Source organism: Microtus ochrogaster, chromosome 6, assembly GCF_000317375.1.
Source record: "Microtus ochrogaster isolate Prairie Vole_2 chromosome 6, MicOch1.0, whole genome shotgun sequence".
NCBI classification, from domain to species: Eukaryota; Metazoa; Chordata; class Mammalia; order Rodentia; family Cricetidae; genus Microtus; species Microtus ochrogaster.
The window spans coordinates 81347325-81367905 of NC_022013.1; the positions used below are offsets into that span (position 1 = coordinate 81347325).

At 41.4% G+C, this 20581-nt stretch overlaps 1 protein-coding gene across 4 annotated transcripts in view; it reads left to right on the forward strand.

Annotated features, from left to right (window-relative positions):
• The window catches only part of Brox (BRO1 domain and CAAX motif containing), an 18488-nt gene extending 4077 nt beyond the window's left edge, over window positions 1-14411 (forward strand). For all 4 annotated transcript variants that reach the window (XM_026779727.1, XM_005348925.3, XM_013346989.2 and 1 more), the window contains exons 4-14: window positions 499-605; window positions 1139-1235; window positions 2878-2973; window positions 4390-4462; window positions 5658-5763; window positions 6636-6725; window positions 8572-8657; window positions 9855-9936; window positions 10249-10399; window positions 11216-11375; window positions 12358-14411. In XM_026779727.1, coding sequence (XP_026635528.1) covers window positions 499-605; window positions 1139-1235; window positions 2878-2973; window positions 4390-4462; window positions 5658-5763; window positions 6636-6725; window positions 8572-8657; window positions 9855-9936; window positions 10249-10399; window positions 11216-11375; window positions 12358-12444 — 1135 coding nt within the window. In that variant the 3' untranslated portion in view covers window positions 12445-14411. The remainder of the gene's footprint in view (window positions 1-498; window positions 606-1138; window positions 1236-2877; window positions 2974-4389; window positions 4463-5657; window positions 5764-6635; window positions 6726-8571; window positions 8658-9854; window positions 9937-10248; window positions 10400-11215; window positions 11376-12357) is intronic.
• The last annotated feature ends 6170 nt before the right edge of the window (window positions 14412-20581 follow it).

Here is a 20581-nt window from a genome sequence, read left to right on the forward strand (position 1 = left end):
CCCTGTCAGTAAACACACACACACACACACACAGAAGGAAGAATGAATTTTAAATCCATTCAGTTGTTATTTGTGTTGATGGAGACAGGGTCTCAGCTAGCCTGAGCTGCCTCAGCCTTGCCTTGGCTCTGTAGCTAAGGATTCCTCTCCTCTCCCACCTCCTGAGCACTACATTACAGGTTTGTGTTGCCATGCCTGGTTGATATTTTTGCTTTTAAAACTTGCTATATATTTTTATTGTATAATTGGGTGCTTGCATTGCCCCTTTAATTAGACTGAGTTTATTTTCGTATAACTTTTGAAGCAATTGTTAATAGAAACTTCATTTATTTCTAACATTGACCCTAATTAAATTTATTCCTTGGGATTGGTACTTCATAAAGGAGGAAGCAGGGGATCTGTGGTATTGTTTTAATGCTTTTAAGTTGTAGCCTCTGAACTGTTTTTATGTAGTCTTTGAAACACAGCTTACTTAGCTTTCCTGTCTGTTGATGTTAGTGATTTGAGATCATCCAGGACTCGGCTCCTCGAGTTGTTCACTGATTTGAGCTGTAACCCGGAAACGATGAAGAACGCAGCAGACTTGTATTTCTCACTTTTACAAGGTTGGTCACTTTACCAGCTATGTGTCTGTGCATTTGACTGATAGTTTTATCTCCCAGGCTTTGTTTGGAGTGCTTGGGTCTCAACATGACATTGTAAGTGGTGGTACATGGTCTTACTAATAGTCTAAAAAGTGGATATCTATATCTATAACATAGATAGGTAGGTAGATAGATATTGATAACTATAGATAGATATAGTTCATATTTTATTAATAGAAGAATATGCAAAATAGGGGAAGGAGAAATTCAGTACCAGAAGGTTCATTCAGGCACCTGAAAAAAGTAATTATATGAATAAAACAATTGTTTTTGGTGGGGAGGGGGCTTCAAGACAGCATTTCTCTGTGTAGCCCTGGCTGTCCTGGAACGCAATTTGTAGATCAGGCTGGCCTTGCACTCACAGAGATCCCACCTGCCTGTCTTCCTAGTGCTGGGATAAAGGCACGCACCATCATGCCCAGCTATGTACAAATACAATTTTAACTAGAAAAAATATTTTTTCTAAAATTAAAATATGTTGCTTCCTTTCATAGGTTTCATAAATTCACTGGGAGACTCTACCCAAGAAAGCAAGTTACGATATGTGCAGAGTTTCAAGTGGACTGATACATTACAAGGACATGTTCCGAGGTGAGCGGTGCTGATGAGGCCTAACTCCAATTCTGCTTCAACTGTTTGGCCAGTGTATTTGAAGAAGAACTGATAAGCATTGTCACTTGTTAAGAAATTAATTAAAATATTGACTTAAATACTAGTGTGTGGTATAAGTTTAAAATAATGTATTTCTACCAGACAAAATCCATTTTTGCAGCAATAATAAATATTAACTTTAAACACATTGGACTGTTTAATAACACCCAGTTTGCAGTCCAAAACTGGCTTTATTTTCCCCCTCCTTTCTAACCTTTGTTTCTACTCTTAAAACTTTCTCACTCCTCAACTATGAATAGGTCATTGCGACATTAACCTTTATTTTTTAAAAACACAATGGCTTGTTAAAATGGCCGTAGATCTTTGTTTAATAAAAAATAGAAAAGGAGCCAGTAAGGTGGTTCAGTGTGTGAAGGTGTGTGCTGCCAAGCCTGACAATCCGAGTTCAATTCCCAGACCCTACATAGGGTCGAAGGACAGAGCCAACTCCCAGAATTTACCTTTTGACTTCCAGGTATGCTTTATGACACATGTGTATCCATAAACACAAGCAAGCAGAAATAGAAAGGAAGGGATTGGAGATCACATCCCAGGGTGGTGTTCCAGTAGAAAGGATGAATGTTGGATTCATACATGCCAAGACACAGTGCAGGTTTTCTATGAACATCCACTTTAACTAGGTTTTGATGTGATGATGATAATGGGATACTGTGAGGAACAAAATGAGAAACTGTAGGCGTGATGAATGATGTAATGCCAGGCCCTTATACAATTAAGACATTCACTGTTTGTTGCTTTCCTTTCTTCCTTGGACATGTTGTGTGGATTCTAGTAGTCTTGAATACCAGAGTTTTCCAAGACTTCCTGGGGTTTTGTGTGTGTGTAATCACTGTTTTTCATTCAAAATTAAGGAGGTGTTGTTGTGAAAGATTATTTTTAAATTTATTTGTGTTTTATGTACATTTGTGTTTTGCCTGCACATATGTCTCTTGTGACAGTGTTGGGTCCCCTGTGACAGGAGTTGCAGACAGTTGGGAGCTGCCATGGGTTCTAGGAATTGAACCTGAGTCCTCTGCAAGACCAGCCAGTGCTCTTCACCACTGAACCATCTTTCTAGTCCCGTGAAGTCTATTTTTTAAGGATCAAGTCTTCATCCTCTTTACATTGAAAAACTTGACAGACTGTGAAGGGCTTGAATTACGTAAATTCAGTGCTTTCCCCCACATCATCCCCAGTATTGGTTCCATGGATTAGGCTGAGCAATGGTGCACATGCTGATAACCACGTGTGTGTGATCCACCAGCCTCTGCCTCCCAAATGCCAGGATTAAAGGCGTGCACCACTGTGCCCAACTTGTATCTTCATAATTTTTTAATTAATGCACTTATTATTTATATGTGTTGTCATGTGTACATGTGTGTGAGCCTGCATGTCATAGTACATACGTGAAGATTGGATAACAACATGCAGGAATCGTTTCTCTTCAACCATGTGGTTCCCAGGGATTAAACTCGGGCCATCAAACTTGGCAGCAAGAGCCTTACCCTGCTAAGCCAAGTAAGCTTTGTTTAGCTGTGTCTTCATAATTTACAGAACTTAATGATTTCATATCTAATTCCAGTGCCCAGCAGGATGCTGTTTTTGAACTGATATCCATGGGATTTAATGTAGCATTATGGTATACCAAATATGCTTCACGATTGGCTGGAAAAGAAAAGTAAGTTAGAAAGGTTTTGTGTGTATTTGTGTGTGTGTTGTTGTTGTTGTTGTTAAGTCTAGGCTATTTTCTAAAACGTTCCACTTGAACTAAGTACAAGAGTCATTGTTCATACTTAAGAACTGCAGTTAGGCAGTTTAATCTTTGTTTTGTAAATTTTTATTTATTGCTCTTGGGGTAGGTAGGGGGATGCACAGGCCAGGGTTAGCTGTGTGCAATAGGTTCTCTCCTTTCACTTCTACATGGGTTCCAGAGATTGATTCCAGGTTGCCAGCCTGTGCAGCCACCATCCTGTACTCTGGTTTTACAAGGGAAAAGGTTTCCATAATCTTGCTATGTGGTAGTAGAGCTAAGTAAGGCCCCAAGCCAAGAAGCCATTAAAAGTGTGGCTCCTTGACTACATTTAAAGTACTATAAACAGAGATTTCAAACAGTGACAGAATTGGTCAGCAAACCTGCAACTCGTTATAAGTTGTCCATTTTTAAAATGTATAATCTAAAAATCAACATCTATCAAGTCAGTTGAAAATAAAGGATATGAATAGGCAATTTGTAGAAAAAGAGGTAAAAAAAACTTAAAGGTACATAAAAAATTGTTTAGAGGACTAAAGAATTGCACGATGCCAATGAGGTAACTCAGTGGGTAAAGGTGCTTGCCACCCAATGACACAAGCTCGTCAATGACACAGAACGAGAGGAGGAGAGAGGTGAGCCACGCACTTGTCCTGTGACCTCCACTCACACACCAGTGCACACAGAGAAATAACAACTTTTTTTAAGAATTGCAAAATTAGATGAGACAACTTTCGTAGTAACATACATACAGCATTGAGAAGCTGGCACATCCATTCTGGTTCATCCACACATAGTAATATGCAGACATGTAAACATGAGTCATGTTGGCCGGTGTGGAGTGACTCAGATGAACAGAGTAGTGTGTGTAGCTGCTGTGATATGTTAAGTTCGTAGTATTTTGTATGTGTTTATGGCAGAGCAGTCTGTAAAGACATAAGACTGTTTAGTATTTCCTTCGAGGCAAGCTTGCTGTTCATCTGCAGAGTCTTGGGTATGTTTCATGTGCATTTTTAGTTTTTTTTTTAATTAGGGAAATTAGATTTCTTTTTAAGAAAGAAAACTAATAATAAGAAACACAAGAAACTCATTTGGTTAAGTGTCTGTATGTGGGTATGTGCTCATGCATGAAGAGGCCAGAGGTGTTGGGTCTCCCTGGAGCTGGAGTCACAGGCATGTGAGCCGCCTGACATGGGTGCTGGGAGCTGGACTGAGTCCTCTGCAAGAGCAGCAAGTGCTCTTAGGAACTGAGCCATGTCCCAGCCTTGGTGTTCTGATAACGTGGTAGCTGTTAGGACCAGAAATAAGGCGCATCCTCTAACTTGCATAACCACTGTCTTAAAGCATAACAGAAGATGAAGCAAAAGATGTCCATCGGAGCCTAAAAATTGCAGCTGGGATTTTTAAACATTTAAAGGTAAATGGGGTTGGGGAGCAGGGCGGGGTAGGATGGATCAGGGGGTGGCACATTGTTAATTCTTGGACTGTGTGTCGGGATTAGTAACTCCATTGTGTCAGAGAGGTAGTCCAGTCCCTCCAGTAACTGTAGGGAGTTGGTTCAAGAACAGACGGCCCTTCCACATCTGCATACCCAAGTCTAGATTCTGTGGTGCCTTTTCTAAAGTGACGTGGGCTCTGCATGTAAGCCGTGCACGGCTTGTGTACTGTATACCTCGCTCGTCAGCTAGCACAGAGGGACTGCTCTGTGAGTACTCGTGCTACTGTGTTGTCTAGGTAGTGGTGGCAAGGGGATTGTGTGCAGCCATGGTGGCTGAGTGCAAATGTCGAGGGCTTGTGTCTGAGCTGACTGTGCAGGCTGTACTTTAGCTGCCTTCCTGGGAGCCACAGCCAGATACTGTGCTAGTAACTCCATTTTTACTTTCAAGTTGGTGGATCATAACTAGAAGCTTTAGCTGTAATATTCTGCTTACTTTTCTGTGTCTTACCCTGAGTGAAAACAAAACAGATAAGTTGATGTCTGTGCTACTGTGCACTACTTTCTGCTGTCACTGGGAGCAGTCGCAGTCCCTCAGTACGGACTCTGAGGTTGCATTCTGAGTCTCATTAGCCAGCCAATCACTGCAATCTAATGATATCAGATAGCCTGAAGATAGGACAGGAACTCTGAGGAAAAAAAATGCTTGTCTTCCTCTGTCACTGCCCTTCTGCTTCTTATGATCAAAACTACTGATTACTGAAGGCCTCTGGAGGCAGCCGTATGGTGTTTCTTCATCCTGAATTAGATGATGTAGAATTTGCAGTATTTTCTTTTCATTGTTAGCTCTTACTGTGAATGAACGAGTCACAGAACAAAAGAGAATTTTCATTACTATTGCAGCTACATACTTTCTAAGATAAAGATATGCTTTGCATTATATTGTATTGGCAAAGAAGTCTGTCCATAACCTAAGTCTCGCTTCTGGATTTCTTATAAAAGTTCACTTTGAATAGATAAGTCCTCACCACGCCTGTGAGCTTACAGACACTGGTTGGTCTGTTCTCTTAGGTTCCCAGTGAGTCTCTAAATTGAATATCCCCTAATCACATCTTTGCCTCTGACAGGAGCATTAAGATGAGATTTGACATGTTTGTTTTCTGTTCTTTCTCTCCAGGAAAGTCATATACCCAAACTACTTACACCAGCAGAAAAGGGCCAGGACTTAGAGGCTCGGCTTATAGATACTTACATCATCCAGTGCCAGGCTGAGGCTCAAGAAGGTATGGAAACATTCCAAGGTGTTTTGCTTTTAAGAATGTTTATATTGGCTTTTGAGTCTTTGGGAAATACCACAATTAGCTGTATTAAGTTTTAAATTTTAAGAACTGATTATGAGGGCCGTTTTACCCTATAACATTTCCTTTGCTGTCTAGAGAGCTCCTTCCAGCTGATGTTTCTTTAAAGAGGGTTTTGATTTCATGCCTTTTTGATAGCATTAATGTTCATCTTTGGGTTTTTTTTTCTTTAAGATTAATTTTTAGGTGTGTGTGTGTGAGAGAGAGAGTGTATATGATGGGGTTATGTGTGTGGGTGCTCTTGGAGGTCAGAAGAGGGTGCCAAATCCCTTGAAGCTGTAGTTACAGGTGGTTGTGACCCTCCCAAAATGCACGTTGGGAACTGAATGTGGCTCTTCTGAAAGAGTACTTTGTAATCTTAACTGCGAGCCCTCGTTCTGCTGCAAACATTAACGCTACTCATCTCCCCTCCTGTGTTGTGCTTATTGCTTTCCTTCTGCACTCATTAAATCACCTTAAGTCTTCATCTGTCAGTTTCCAAAAACTAAAGTAACTACTATAAGCTTTTCATCTGTATGTCAAGACTGAGTGCTTTCAAAGCACTTTTCTTCTTCCTGTCTTGCTATTTTAGTAATTCTTTGTGCTAATAGTTGGCTAGTGATTTAAGATACTGTATCAGAAACATAAAATCAGTGTTTTCTTTTTGTGTTTGTTTTCCATAAATTTTATACTAAAACGTATTTTTTAAAAACTGAAAATCTGAAAGAAGACTGTCAGGCTGTCTTCTGCTGTTATGACTGAACTTCCCATAACTGGATGTGAACTTAGAGATTGTATTTATTATGTGTCGGTTACAGTAACAATTGCCCGAGCAATTGAGCTGAAGCATGCTCCAGGACTGATTGCTGCACTTGCCTACGAAACGGCCAGCTTCTACCAGAAAGCAGGTAAACTCACCGTGTTGTTACACTAACAGTCCTTAGGTTTTCGTGTTCATTTGATTTTTGCTGAGAATCTCGTATTTCCCATTACATTACTAGAATAAAATCTTTGTATTTTGGCCTTTTTAAAAATAAGAGGCCAGGTGTGGTAGCACAGGTGCTCCAGGTGTGGTGGCACAGCGCTCCAGGTGTGGTGGCACAGGTGCTCCAGAGGCTGTCACAGGAGGATTGTTCCAAGGCCTGCCTGACTGCAGAGTAAAATCAAGGTTGGCCTGGACAATTTGTCTCAAAAGCAGGGACACAGAGCTGTGGGTCAAATGTTTGCCACACAAGCATTAAGACCTAAGTTCGATCTGTAGGATGTAAAAGAGCCAAGCGTGATGACAAGTGCTTGTGATCTTACTGCCAAGGAGGAGGAGTCACGCGGGATCCCTGTGCCTTGGTCAGTCAGTAAGATCCAGGTAAAAGCCAAGAGACCTTGTCTCAACAGATAGGGTGAATAGCCTACACACACATATGCTACTCTCAGACACAAATATGCACGTATACATGTTAGTTAATATGTTATAAATTAATGTGTAAAGAGCTGGGAATATACCTTGTAGTAGAGCTCTTGAGTCAGGCCCCAGCATCTCACAGCCAATGTATTAACAATGGCTTGTAGAAAGATAGTGTACTTTCCACCAGTTATATCTGGTTATATGCAGCCATTGCTCATTTTGGTCTTTATAACAATCTTACATATGTATTTAGTTAATTAGTTCATGTTTAAGACTGGGTCTTTCTGTGTAGCCCTGACTGAAAACTGACTATGTAGACAGACCAGATTGGCCACAAACCCAAGAAATCCACCTGCCTCTGTCTTCCAAGTGCTGAGACTAAAGTCTTGCACTACCATGCCCAGATCTTTATAATCATTTTTTTTTTTTTTTTTTTTTTTTTTTTTTTTTCGAGACAGGGTTTCTCTGTGGCTTTGGAGCCTGTCCTGGAACTAGCTCTGTAGACCAGGCTGGTCTCGAACTCACAGAGATCTACCTGCCTCTGCCTCCCGAGTGCTGGGATTAAAGGCGTGCGCCACCATCGCCCGGCTCTTTATAATCATTTTATAGCTGTTGTCCTTATTTAGTGTTATATGGCCACCAATAACGTGACTACTAGCATGTGGAAGGTGAAAACCAGAACTTGGGTCCTGTGATCTAGCAAACACACTTAGGTTTCTGTTCGGAGGCCCGTTTCTATTTTGGTTGTGGAGTAGATAAGAATAAATTCCCAGTCTAGGGAAGGAGGTGAACTTGGAGTCAGATCATGGTGTAAGATACAGCATCACTGATGTAAGAAACTGAGCAGTGTGGGCGTGCCAGAGAATGCTTGCAGGAGGAAAGTGGCTTTTTAGTTTGATTTCAAAACAAAGTGAGTCTGATTTGATTGGATCGTAATTTTGAAAGAAAATTCCCAGCTCCCACATGGGCTTGCTGTGTGAAGGGATAGGCAGGCTTGGTGTTTAAGGAGAAATTATTATAGGCTTTGAAGGAAATGAAGAAAAGTTTGACAGTGATAATGAAGTTGAAAATAAGGAAGTCAAAATTGATTTAGGAAAATGTTTGGATTTTGCCATTAATTTAAAGCTACATTAACCATCAAATTGAAGAGGTATTTATTATGTTGTTCAAATATATAATTATGAAGAAATAAATCATATTAAGCATTTAGAGGGTTTTTTTTCTTAATGTATGAAAGCTTGAATTTAGACTAGATGACATTCTGCTTTTCTTAGCACCAGAACACAGGAACTAAGGAATGTTCCAGTGAAACTGGGTGAAATGATATTTTGCTTTTTAAAATGTAACTTTAGATCATACTTTATCCAGTTTGGAGCCTGCATACTCTGCTAAATGGAGGAAGTACCTTCACCTGAAGATGTGCTTCTACACGGCCTATGTAAGTCCCGACAGCCCTGCAGATGGTGAAGTGATTGCCAGTGACAGGCAGCTCTCAGGAGTGAGTGCAAGATGATAGACAGTTGTAGACCTAGAGGTACTGCGTGGTCCCAAATCGTATTTTCAGGCTAGGCACGTAATGAATTCTCTCAGTTGTTTTATCCTGTCCGTGAGAGGAATATCAACAAATTCTAACCTCAGTGGCTTGGGAAGATGGCTCAGTAGGTTGTGAGCAAGTGTGAAGATCTGAGTTCAGATCCCCAGAAGCCATGTTAAGCTGAGTGCAGTCGTGCACATCTGTAAGGCCAGCACCCTACAGTGAGATAGAAGGCAGAAATGCCAGCTGCTAGCCTGGCATGCCTCACAGCAAACAATAGGATAGCCTGCCTCAAACAGAGCGGACGGCAGGGACTGAACCTAAGGTTGGCCTCTGAGCCCCTGCTCACTCACACCTCTATACACACCGTGCTTTTGTTGTTGATTTATTTTAACCTTAGGCATACCACACAGTGTGTATGACCTAGAACAAAAACCACCAGTTTGCACCATTTTAGAACCTCTTTACTTGTTGATTAAATGACCAAACTTAAGGTTGTTATCATGTGGGAGGCAGTCAGAACCTTTTTCAGAGTTAAGTAAATATTTCCACCCCTTCCATGATATAATGTTTTGCAGCATGCTCTACTGCTCAGCACCAGTTGTCTGTTTCAGCAGATTTTTATGAGTAGACTTCAGACTGGTGTGCTTTTCTTAAAACCTGTGGTCCTTACTGGGTGTGGTGAGACATGCCTGTAACCCTAAGCGTTTGAAGCTGAGATGGGAGGAGGATCCTGAACCCAGGAGGAGGGTATATATGGACATATGAGGGTGGGACATGGGTTGGAGTGGGACAGTCAGCTGACTACTTGTTCGTCTCAAAACACTGCCCAATCTCTTTATGTGTGCATAACAAAGAATTGACTCCTTTTCATAGTTCTGTCCTCATTTTTCAAACAAGTTTTAGCTAGCAGGTTTTGCTCTTAGAGCGTAGTGATATGTCTGTTTCTTGTCAGGGCTGGGCCTAACTGTTCATTTAATTTGGATAGAGATAGGGGAAGCCTACCTCAAGTAAAGGCTTGCATGGATAGTCCAAACAGTGCCTGACAGTGTGACATGGAATCTGAGCACAGAATCTATGCAAATGTGTTTCTCTTGCCAGGCATATTGTTACCATGGCCAGACCCTGTTGGCTAGCGATAAATGTGGTGAAGCAATCAGGTCTCTTCAAGAAGCAGAAAAACGTAAGTTTTCCTTCCAGGATTTTAACCCCTTAAAAAAAAAAATTCTTTCATCCTAAAGGGAATGTGTAGACTCTAAGTTTATGAAAGAAATAGGTAAGATAGCTAAGTTCATGAAAGAAATAGACAAGATATTTGGAGAAAAGAAAAAAAGTCTTATCCTCGAGCCTATAGAAAACACCACCTCCCACCAGCACTGTCTTCATGTTGCTTTCACAGCAGGTGAAAACAGCAGAAGCCACTGTCCCTGACTTCAGGTCTTTGAGCTCTCGCGGGCAGGGCCCAGCCATTCTCAGACTGTTATCCTCTCTGCAGTGTACGCAGAGGCTGAAGCCCTGTGCAAAGAGTACGGGGAAACCAAAGGACCAGGACCTACAGCCAAGCCGTCAGGTCACCTGTTCTTCCGGAAGCTTGGCAGCCTTGTGAAGAACACCCTGGACAAATGTCAGAGAGAAAATGGGTTCATGTGCGTACGCCTCACTGTTTGATCAGGATTGCTAAGTGATTGTAGTAACAGTTTTATCTCCAGTCCCAAGGATGTGTCTTAGATTGCATTTAAATTTAGTATTAATTTTCTGTTTAAATTGGTGATGAAGTTGTTTGTAGGGCCTTTTATTCTATATATGATGTCATAAAAAGTGGGTTTAAAATTGAAGTGGGGTTTGGTAACAAAGTTTATTTCATCAGGATACTCCTATAAAGACTTCATTTTCTCTAAACTTTTCTTCTATCTGCTATCTCTGTGCAGGGTGTGGTGTGTGTGTGTCTCTAATCAACTTCTTTATATATTTGTCTCACTCTGGTTTGAGCTAGCTATAAAGTAGGAAATTTTAATTTTCTTGTAAATTTTCCTGGTCCCTTTGGGCAGTAAGACTGAAACTATTAGGAAATCAACAGTTGTCAGTGCAAACTGTAGTTCGGTACCTTCATAGGCTGGGAGAATCATTCTTGTCCCTGCCTGCCTCTTTATATTCTTCCTGTGATACTCTGCATTTGGTCACACTGATGTTTTCACTTGTCTGCTTTAGTTTTTTTTTCCCTTCCTTTGAAAATAGACTGAGCCCCCAAATCCAGGCCCACCACCCCTCTTTGTATTCTTTCAGTCCTTGAACGCTGTTGCATTGTGCTGTAACCCGCTAGGGCCTCCCATCTCCTTGGCGGTCCATTTGGGACTGTGCCCCCAGAGCTGAGAATCGCCATACTCATCATAGCTTTGAACATGTTAGGTGCTCAAGTGTTGCTGAAGAAATGAATAAACCACTATTTAAATTGCTTTTTGCAGTTACTTTCAAAAAATCCCAACAGAAGCCCCACAACTGGAACTCAAAGCAAATTATGGACTGGTAGAGCCTGTGCCTTTTGAATTTCCTCCTATGAGTGCTCACTGGACACCGGAAGCGTTGGCTGCGTTTGATCTCACCAAGAGACCCAAGGATGACAGTGTATGAGATTGGGGCTTTCTTTCCAGTCACAGATGTTTAAGGAGACTGTAAAGCTAGTTTTGCGTGTCTTTGTTTACTTCAGCAGGTCTATGTATTTGTCTGAATGCTCAGTTGGCTCATTACAGTGCTTCATCTAACTGGGTGTAGTTTGTTCTCAGTAGTAGTAGTCCCTACCCTTCAGTGACTTCTAGATTTCTGTGTAATTTACAGACATTGTTTCCAACACATCACCTCATTTTCACAGCTTGTCAGTGCTTTCTTAAGGAGACGATGGGGGAGGGGAGTTCATCCGTGTTGATGTTGCTATAGCAATGTCCCTTCTGACCCCAGGAATTTGGAGATTTGGGTTCATGGCAGCATTCTGTTAGTCATCCACAAGTGAAATAGAATGTGTGCGCATTTGTTCATCCCTAAGCTCCTGTGCCGCTCTGAATCAGACGGTAGCTCACAGGAAAGGTCTGTGTTTCATTACCAAAAGACTAGGGATCTGTGACCGAAGGAGCGGGGGATTGTTTTATAACTGTAATCCTCCCTTGAAATTGTATATTTTTATAGTTTCCTCCCCATACAAGTATTCCTTTTTTTTTTTTTTTTTTTTTTTGTTTTTCGAGACAGGGTTTCTCTGTAGCTTTGGTGCCTTTCCCGGAACTAGCTCTTGTAGACCAGGCTGGCCTCAAACTCCCAGAGATCCACCTGCCTCTGCCTCCCAAGTGCTGGGACTCCTTAATACAATCACTTTTTCTTCCTATTGAGCCTCTGAAGCAGTCCTTTAAAAGATAGCTTATATTGTCATAAATCATCTCTGTTACCAAGTTTTTCCTTTACTGAAAGATTGTAGAGGAGGAGTACCCCGCCCCCCCCGTGGTGTGGGTCACCTCAGTGCCATCCTTTAATATCACTCTGGAAGGTGGAAAGTAGAGGAAACCTCTGCGGGTTTTCTCAAGCCCCATTTGCATATTTACCGTGTTTCCTTTCTCCCTAGGTCAAACCCAAACCGGAAGACGATGTGAAACCTGTAAAAGAACCGGATATCAAACCTCAAAAGGACACTGGGTGTTCTGTCTCTTAAGTGACACTGCTTAGAGATCTCGCTGCCAGTCCGTAAGATGAACTGTGGGGCTTCACTTCACCATTTCTGATTTCTCTGAAGCACATAGAATAATTACTGACTTCAGAGGGACTTGGCCTTTTGTTTATTTATTCTTGATTTTTAACATAGAGATGTTTTATGCTTTTGTTTCTGGGCTTTGCTTTTTTAATCAGGACGACACTTGGAAGGGTTGTTTTTATGCCTTTAATGAGTGTGGGGGGGTGTTGGACTTATTTGAGCACTAGAGAGTAAGTTTCATGTTAATGTTTTTCTACCTTCATAAAAAAGTGTTTTACTTCTTGTTTGATACCAGAAGAATGTTTGAAAAGAAATGAGTTCCCCTCTTGTCACCGACTTGTTAGATTTGAGTCTAACTCAGTCTTCTGGTGGGAAAAAAAATTTGCAGTTAAAAATCAGAAAACCTTCAGACCAAATTTTTTCCTTACACTTAGCAGCCAGTAATTTACTAGAAAAATCAGTGTTAGAGGAATGTGGAACTTAGGGAAACCGGCGATGGCGTACACTTCCCTTCCCTGCAGAGTCCCATGCTCCCATAGTCACCCTCAGTGTCCAGACAGTGGTTTTTTTTTTTACAAGTACTTTTTCTAATGAATTTTTTTATGTAAAGGACAAAACTTTGTACTAGCATTTGGTGTTTCTGTATAGAGAGATAAAGAATGGAAAGTGTGTTTTAAAGAAGCACAGCATTGCATGTTGTAAAGAAAGCCTTTCTTAGGCTCAGTTGAGATAGGTTGTCCTGGATCGCACTGATGACTCCTTTGTTAAAAGCATTTGAAGAAAATACCCTTTGTTAACTGATTTTGGTGTACATTGTGTCTTTAACATGGTTTTCTTCGACATCTAGCCTATCGGACTTCTTTGGCTGTAGGCCAAAGGCCATAGCAGCAGAAGGTCAGGATATAGATATAAACTATGATCTTCAAAGTGGGTACCACTTAAACAGTTTGGTTATATCCACAGACTGGGAAATAGAGGGTGTGTGACACTTTCAAAGTCACATATCTGTAGTGTGTCCTGCTCGGTTACTCTCCTGCAGTGTTAACTCCTGTTTACAAGTGGCAGATTGGCTCACTTGATAGAACAGTAGTGCACATGAGAGCTCACTGTGCACGCACCAGTGGGCAGGCGCTTAGACAAACCACTGCAACTGCATAGCAACCCTGTGAAACAGGAATATACATCTCATGATAAAGAATGAACATATTATCCTTCAATCAAGATTGTATTCAATAAATCATATATCATAGTTTATACTCCTTGGAAACACTCCGTAGAATCAATGAAGTTTTTTTTAAAAAATAGAAATGGTAGTTACAGCTTACAGTATCTATTTAACATTTGAAGCTGCAGCTTTCAGAACACTTGGAGAAACTACTGAACGAATGGGCATTAGGTTTGTTTTGCTGCCTGTAGAAAAAAAAAATGCTTCCCCCTAAGTACAGAGTCGCTTGTCCTAAATGCCATTTACTGACAACACTTTAACTAGTACTTGCTCAAGTCTGCTTGCTCTCTGCCCGTGGGGCTTGTTTTAGGTACTAGTACTAATTAACTAGGTAGGGAGATTTTTGTGGACTGTACTAAACCACCATTGGTGAAATGGAAACACATATATGTTCAGTGCTTCTACAGTAAGTACAGGTGATGAAATCCATAATTGGTGGTGTTCACATGGTCAGACAAGAAGTCTTCTGTTGACTGAAGAGGTGACACCTAATGAACCCCATTGTATAAGGTTTTGAAGTGGTATTGGGAATTTGGGGAGATAGCGAATGTGGAGCACTAGCGTGAAAACTGTAGGGAGATGGAACTGTACAGCCGTGTTGCATGTATGTCTTACCAGGCAAGGACAGTGCTACACTGCTCAGTGTTTATATAATGATTTATCTTTTATTTATGAAAATAAAAGCAATTTGACTTACATTTTCATTGGATTTTTGTGGGAGTGTGTGTTTTATATACTTAGCTAATAGCAGATTTAGTACAGTACAAATTTTTTCTTACAGTAATAATTTAAATGACATTTGTGTCAGTTCTGCTTCCTGAGTTAATTTTCTTGGCATATTCAGTTTATGCTTGTGTTTATATTGGTATTTTAACCACCTCTTATCACAAGTACATATTACATAATATTTCATATTACAAGTACAATGCAATATTTTGTGTGTTGTGGCTAGCTGGACATGAGCACCTCGTCAGGATCTTCCAGGCTGCACACCTCCAGAAAGATTAGGAGATGTGACCTTGTCTGGCAGGTGTGTTGCTGGGTCAGCTTCCAGGATTCCTGCTATCCCAGTATGCTCGCTGCCTCTTGCTTGTGAATCAAGATGTGAGCTCTCAGCTGCTGCCCCAACTGTCTGCTACCTTGCGTTTGTTCCAACATCAAGACTCTAACATCTGGAACCATAAGTCCAATTAACTCTAAGTTGCCTTGGTTGTAGCATTTGATCACAATAGAAAGGTAACCAGTACACCTGTTCTGCCGTGGGATACAGAAAGTGAGCAAATGAGCATGGTGTGGGTGAGAAAAAGGCAAAGAATTAGAGGATGGAAAGTGGCCTTGACAGATGCAGGGGAGGGGGCCTTGGATAAGGTGTTTTGAGTGAAAGACCTGAAACAAAAAGGTACAAAATCCAAAAGAAGTGAGGAGAACAACCAGCTGAAGGTGGCTGTGGGGAGAGTGTCTATCAAGGCCAGGGGCAGGTTCTGAGGGAGAATAGACCCTGTGTGGCTTCCTAAGAATGCCATTGCTGTTCACCACAACTGGAGGAGGTAAAGGTAGGCCAACAAGACATTTTCCTGCAAGTCCAGCTTCTGAACTGATCAGTAATGGTGTTGCTTACAGGAGTGGAGGTGACGGGTCACCTGCAAAGCCTCAGCTGGCATGAGTGACACCTCAAGGGGCTACACTGCTATAGTCCTGTCAGTCACCTTTCACCACCTGTGTAACCTAGCATCTTCCATGATGTGTCTGATGGCCCTCCTCGCCCCCTTCCACAAGGTCAATCATATGAGGGTCACATGCAGGTGATCACACTTGGGGAATGACCAGGGTATTGCTGTCTTGAAACCATACCAACAAGAATTTCGTAACAATAGCATAAGAGGTAGCACCACAACCTCAGAAGCCACTGGGCCTTGACTTGGGTGACCCACTGGAGAAGTTTAAACAGGAGTGACAGGATCAAACAGTTGAACAAAGCCACTGGGCCTTGACTTGGGTGACCCACTGGAGTGGTTTAAATAGGAGTGACAGGATCAAAGAGTTGAACAATTTTGGCTGCTTTTTTTTTAAGTCTAGACTGTATAGGAAGCCTAAAGAGACCTTTATAATAATACAGACTAGGGTGGGACAATTGACGGCAGAAAATCTTAGGGTTCTGAAAATACACAAGATAATTGTATATTACTGACATTTAATATAAGGTTTGATTGAAGAATCAATAGTGGCTAATGCTTTTAGCCTGAGAAGCCAGGATAAAATTGCCATGTATTGAGATAACAAGACGACCACGATGTGTGTGTGTGTGTGTGTGTGTGTGTGTGTGTGTGTGTGAGAGAGAGAGAGAGAGAGAGAGAGAGAGAGGATGGTATGTGTGAAAGAGACTGTGTGTGAGAGAGAGAGACAAATGTGTGTGTGTGCGTTTATCTAGTGATTCAGTCTAATAAGGAAATCTATTAGATATCCAAGGCAAGGAGGTGGATCTGTGAAATAAATATACCAGAGCAAAAGCCTGATGTGGAATATATAAACTCCGGAGTCAAATGTGTGTAGACAATAGTTAAGTCACAGAGTCAAAGAAGATCATCAAGAGGCATCTAATATTGAAAGGCTGGGCACAGGACACGCTGCTGATTACAGCATGTACCTAGAAGCATCCTTGATTACCTCGAGTCAGGTTTTTAAAAAACAAGTAAAGTTCTTCCAAAGAATCAAACAGGTTAAAAAGTTTGACACATGGAGCATTTGACCTAGGAATTGATGTAAAGAGAAAAAAGCTGTGAAGATGTTCAAAAATAAAGCCAAGCATTCCAAATTGCTCAGTATTGAGCTGTAGGACAGGCACTGTGATCAGCAAGGTGAATTCTGTACGGCATGTTTTCAAATGCCCATTAGGTGGCAGAAAACCCTTCTCTAAGCCAGCTGTGAGCTAGACCTTCTCCACCCTCGGTCTCGCTAGGAGTCCTTTGAATCAAAGGTGCGTGTCTACTGAATGCTGAACTCTATTGTTACGAAGAACAGAGACTAGCATTTTCTCCAGAAGACACTTTGATAAAATCATAGTCAGCAGCTCTCAGCCTGTAATAGGCAGAGTAGGCTCTATGTGGGGCTGGCTTTGCATGGAAAGATGTGTTTGGGTGGTCTTGTGAGTAAATTGACTACAACCAGACTGTTAAGCCTTATTTAAACCTTTCATATTCAAGTATTTTACTTTCTGATGAGACTGAAGTGGACAGGGCTCAGAAGTAAAAGGTAAGGAACCTTCCTAGAAAATAATGCACAGAACATTCTAGAACTGGCCTGAAGTTTAAGCTTTCTGTCGTTCACCACCTCACCGAGTCCCACAATTTTTGTTTGAATTTGTAAGTCATCTTTCTCCACTCTTTATATGACACGCTGATCCTCAAATTCACCTAGGCAGCTTCACAGAAATCAGGGTCCCGTGTATCCCAGGGACGGCGGTTTAAGTGGCCTGCAGGGCCTTTGTTTGGAACTTTTATCAAGACCCAGGTGGTTCTGATGTAAAGTGGAGTTTGGGAGCACCAGGTTTGGTCAATGCTGACCATGTAAATACAGGAAACCTTCCCACAACTCAAACATGCCCCTCCTTATAAGACAAACACAAGATCATTTCCACGTCAGCACACACAGGGACTCGGCCTTAGTTGGATGTGATTAATTTACCATCTGCGGAGGAGCTGCTAGCACCAAATGTTGTTTTGCAGAGAACACTAAAGGCAACTCATTACAGCGAGGAATGAAAGACAGGTCATGTGAGTGGGTTTCTGAAATCTTTTTATTTTCCTTGGATTGTCATAGAATGGGTTTTGTTTCTCATGGCGTGTTATGTTTACTTGTTCAATACTATCGTGCTTCTTATATTGGTCTTAACAAATTTTAATGAAGACTTATTTATTTAATACTCACTGTCATTTGAAACCAAATAGTACCTTTACTTCCTGTGACTGTGGCTCTTGTGGAATACACTGGCACTAAGTCAGGGACAACAGGTGGACCCTCCAGGTCTCCTCAGTGATCCCCGAAGGCACGGTATCTTGTGCCTCAGAAGATGAATTTAACATGTCTGTTTCCCGGGAGTTCTAGAACTCTGATCATTCCAGTTCATAAACCGAGCATTGCACCAATGAGACTTGGTTACTTGTGTCACCAAAAAATAATAAAATCACAGGTAGCTTCATACATGAGTGCATATGTGTGCACACGTATCCAATCATGCCTGTGCTGCTCACAAAATAGTTTTGAAATTTGAGTTCTCAGCCTTTAAAAAGGATGCTAACAGTGGCTGACATTTATTTCTACCCCTGATGTAGTCCTAATACTTTCCTTCATATTCTGTTCACAGGTTTCCCACTTGGTCTCCTCTTCCTTGTCTTCATTTGTTTTGCCATTTTTTTTAGAGAGAGAGAGAGAAAGAGAGAGAGAGAGAGAGAGGCTCACTGTGTAGTTCTGGCTGACCTGGAACTCTCACTTTAAATTGCTCATTGTGAGTCAAAAAACCTATCCTATCTAACCTATCCCTAAACAATGCTTAGAAACTATCAGCTCAAATTTTTTAATGGTCTAATATTTAGTACTGTTTTATCTTCATATTGTCTCCACTGAAATTGTGTTAAGGGTCAATACTTACTGTGATTTGAATTTTCATGTTTTTAGTAATTTCTGTTTCTTGCATATTACTCTTGCTCCTTTTTGACATACAGTCTTTCAATGAAGACAGAGAAAATTATTAGCCATGTTTTCACTTCACACTGAATTATTGTTTTGCTAGTTGCTGAATTCCTTTTGACAACAATGCAATGTCTGATAGGCCATTGTTTACATGAAGTTGGCCAGTACTATAATTGCTACACCTTTACGAGTAATCTTCTCTTTTTCGGTCAAATTAATTATTTTCTGTGGGTCTGTAGATATATTTCAGCAGCAGTGACTAGCTAGCATACATGTTCTTTCTTAGGACTGCTAACGAGGAAACATTTTTCTGTAATTTTCATTATCTGTATTTGATTTCATGCCTATTCATCCCCCCAGGTTGTTTCCAGTTTCGAAAGCTTATACCTTCCTTCCAGCATGGACAACTGACAAGCCATTTCCTCCCCACTCTTTCTGTTCAGTGCTTTCAAAACTTCTATTAGACAACTCTCACTCTCTTACCTACATTTTATAGCTCGCAACCCCAGTTTTGTGTTAAATGTACATATTTATTCCATACTCTTAGATTTCTCCACTACTTTAAATTTATACCCAAACTTTCCCGTATTGATTGTGTACCTAATTTCTAGAATTTCTGTCTAGTCCCTTTTCAAGTTGACCTGTTCTGTGGGTGTTGCGTTTCCCTTTGGCTTTCTGAACACAGCAGACACAGAAAGACTCACTTTAGAGTTTGCACCCGCATTAGTCACGGTTCTCTAGAGTAGCAGAGGTTACAGAATGATTCTCTATATAGAGAAGATAATTTATTAGAATGGCTTATAGGCTGCCATCTAGCTAATCCCACATGGCTGGCGTGAATGAAGTCAAGAATCCAGGGGTTGTTTAGTCCATGAGGCTGGGTGTCTCAGCTGGTCTTCAGTGTAAGCCAGAATCCCAAAGAAGTCGGCTCTAGTGCCAGTGAAGGAATGGACTTGCTAGCAGGGCAAGAGCAAGTAGGCAAAGAGCAAAAGCTTCCTTCTTCCATGTCCTTATATAGGCTTCCAGGAGAAGGCGTGGCCCAGATTAGATCTGGTGTGTCTTCCTACCTCAAAAATTCAGATTAAGAATGGATCTTTCTACTTCAAATTGAGCAAAGAGCTCTCACAAGTGCCCTCCATTTTGGGTTTTTAGTTCCAGGTGTAGTCAAGTTGACAACCAAGAATACCCATAACACCACTTGTTTTATTATTCTTAATTCTTGGATCAGGTCTGTCATAGATCTTGAATGCCACCCAAAGGTCTATTTGCTAAAATTGTGAGAGGTGCATGGTAGAGCCTTTCAGAAGCAGGGCCCAGTGGAAGGACGCTTGGCCACTGGAAGCACGCATTAACCCTTTTTACTTCCTCTCATTTTGCTTGCTGAACACCACAAAACAAGCAGCTTCTCCTTTTGGAACACGGAATGGAGCTAAGCCTTTTCTTCTTGTATGCTGATTATCCCAAATCGTTTGTGACAGCAGCAGAAAGCTGGGGAACACAGATGTGGGTGCCCTTCCACCGTGACACTTTGTTTCTTCACATGGTCTCTGAGTTTCTGCGAGTACATCTTCATCAGAGGTGGTTTTAGCGGAGATTCAGGATGCCCTGCCCTGATGATGCATAACTCCGAGGCAGGTTTGTCTTTCCACTCGGCAGGGTTCTGAGGCTTAGACTGGTTTTTGATTCCTTGGCTTTGTCATAGTGCATCATCCACATAATGCCCCTGAACCGGCTGCCTAGCAGCATGTGCACTGGCCTGCATTCCAGTCCGTTTCCAGGAGAGTATTGCCACAATACGGTAAATTCCTCTGCTATTTCTGCAGACCTTAGGAGAGTTTCTTTAGTCTATAAGTTAGAGATGTGATAGTATTTTATTATCTTGGTCTTTTGTGTGTAGCTCACTTTAGCTCCTCATTCCCACAGAGTCCATGACTTGGGCTTTCAGTATTGCTAGTAGTATTCCAGCCTCAAGGCCTGCATTTGACTTGGAAACTCCCAGGAGCTGCTGCCTGGGCTCCAACTCATCAGTTCCTCTGATTCTGATACCTCAGCCTGCCCTCCCTCCCTTCCTCCCTCCTTCCTTCTCTTCCTTCTTTCACATATCCTTCATATCTTCCTTCCTTCCTTCCTTTCTTCCTTACTTCCTATTTTCCTTCCTTCCTTCCTTCCTTCCTTCCTTCATATCTT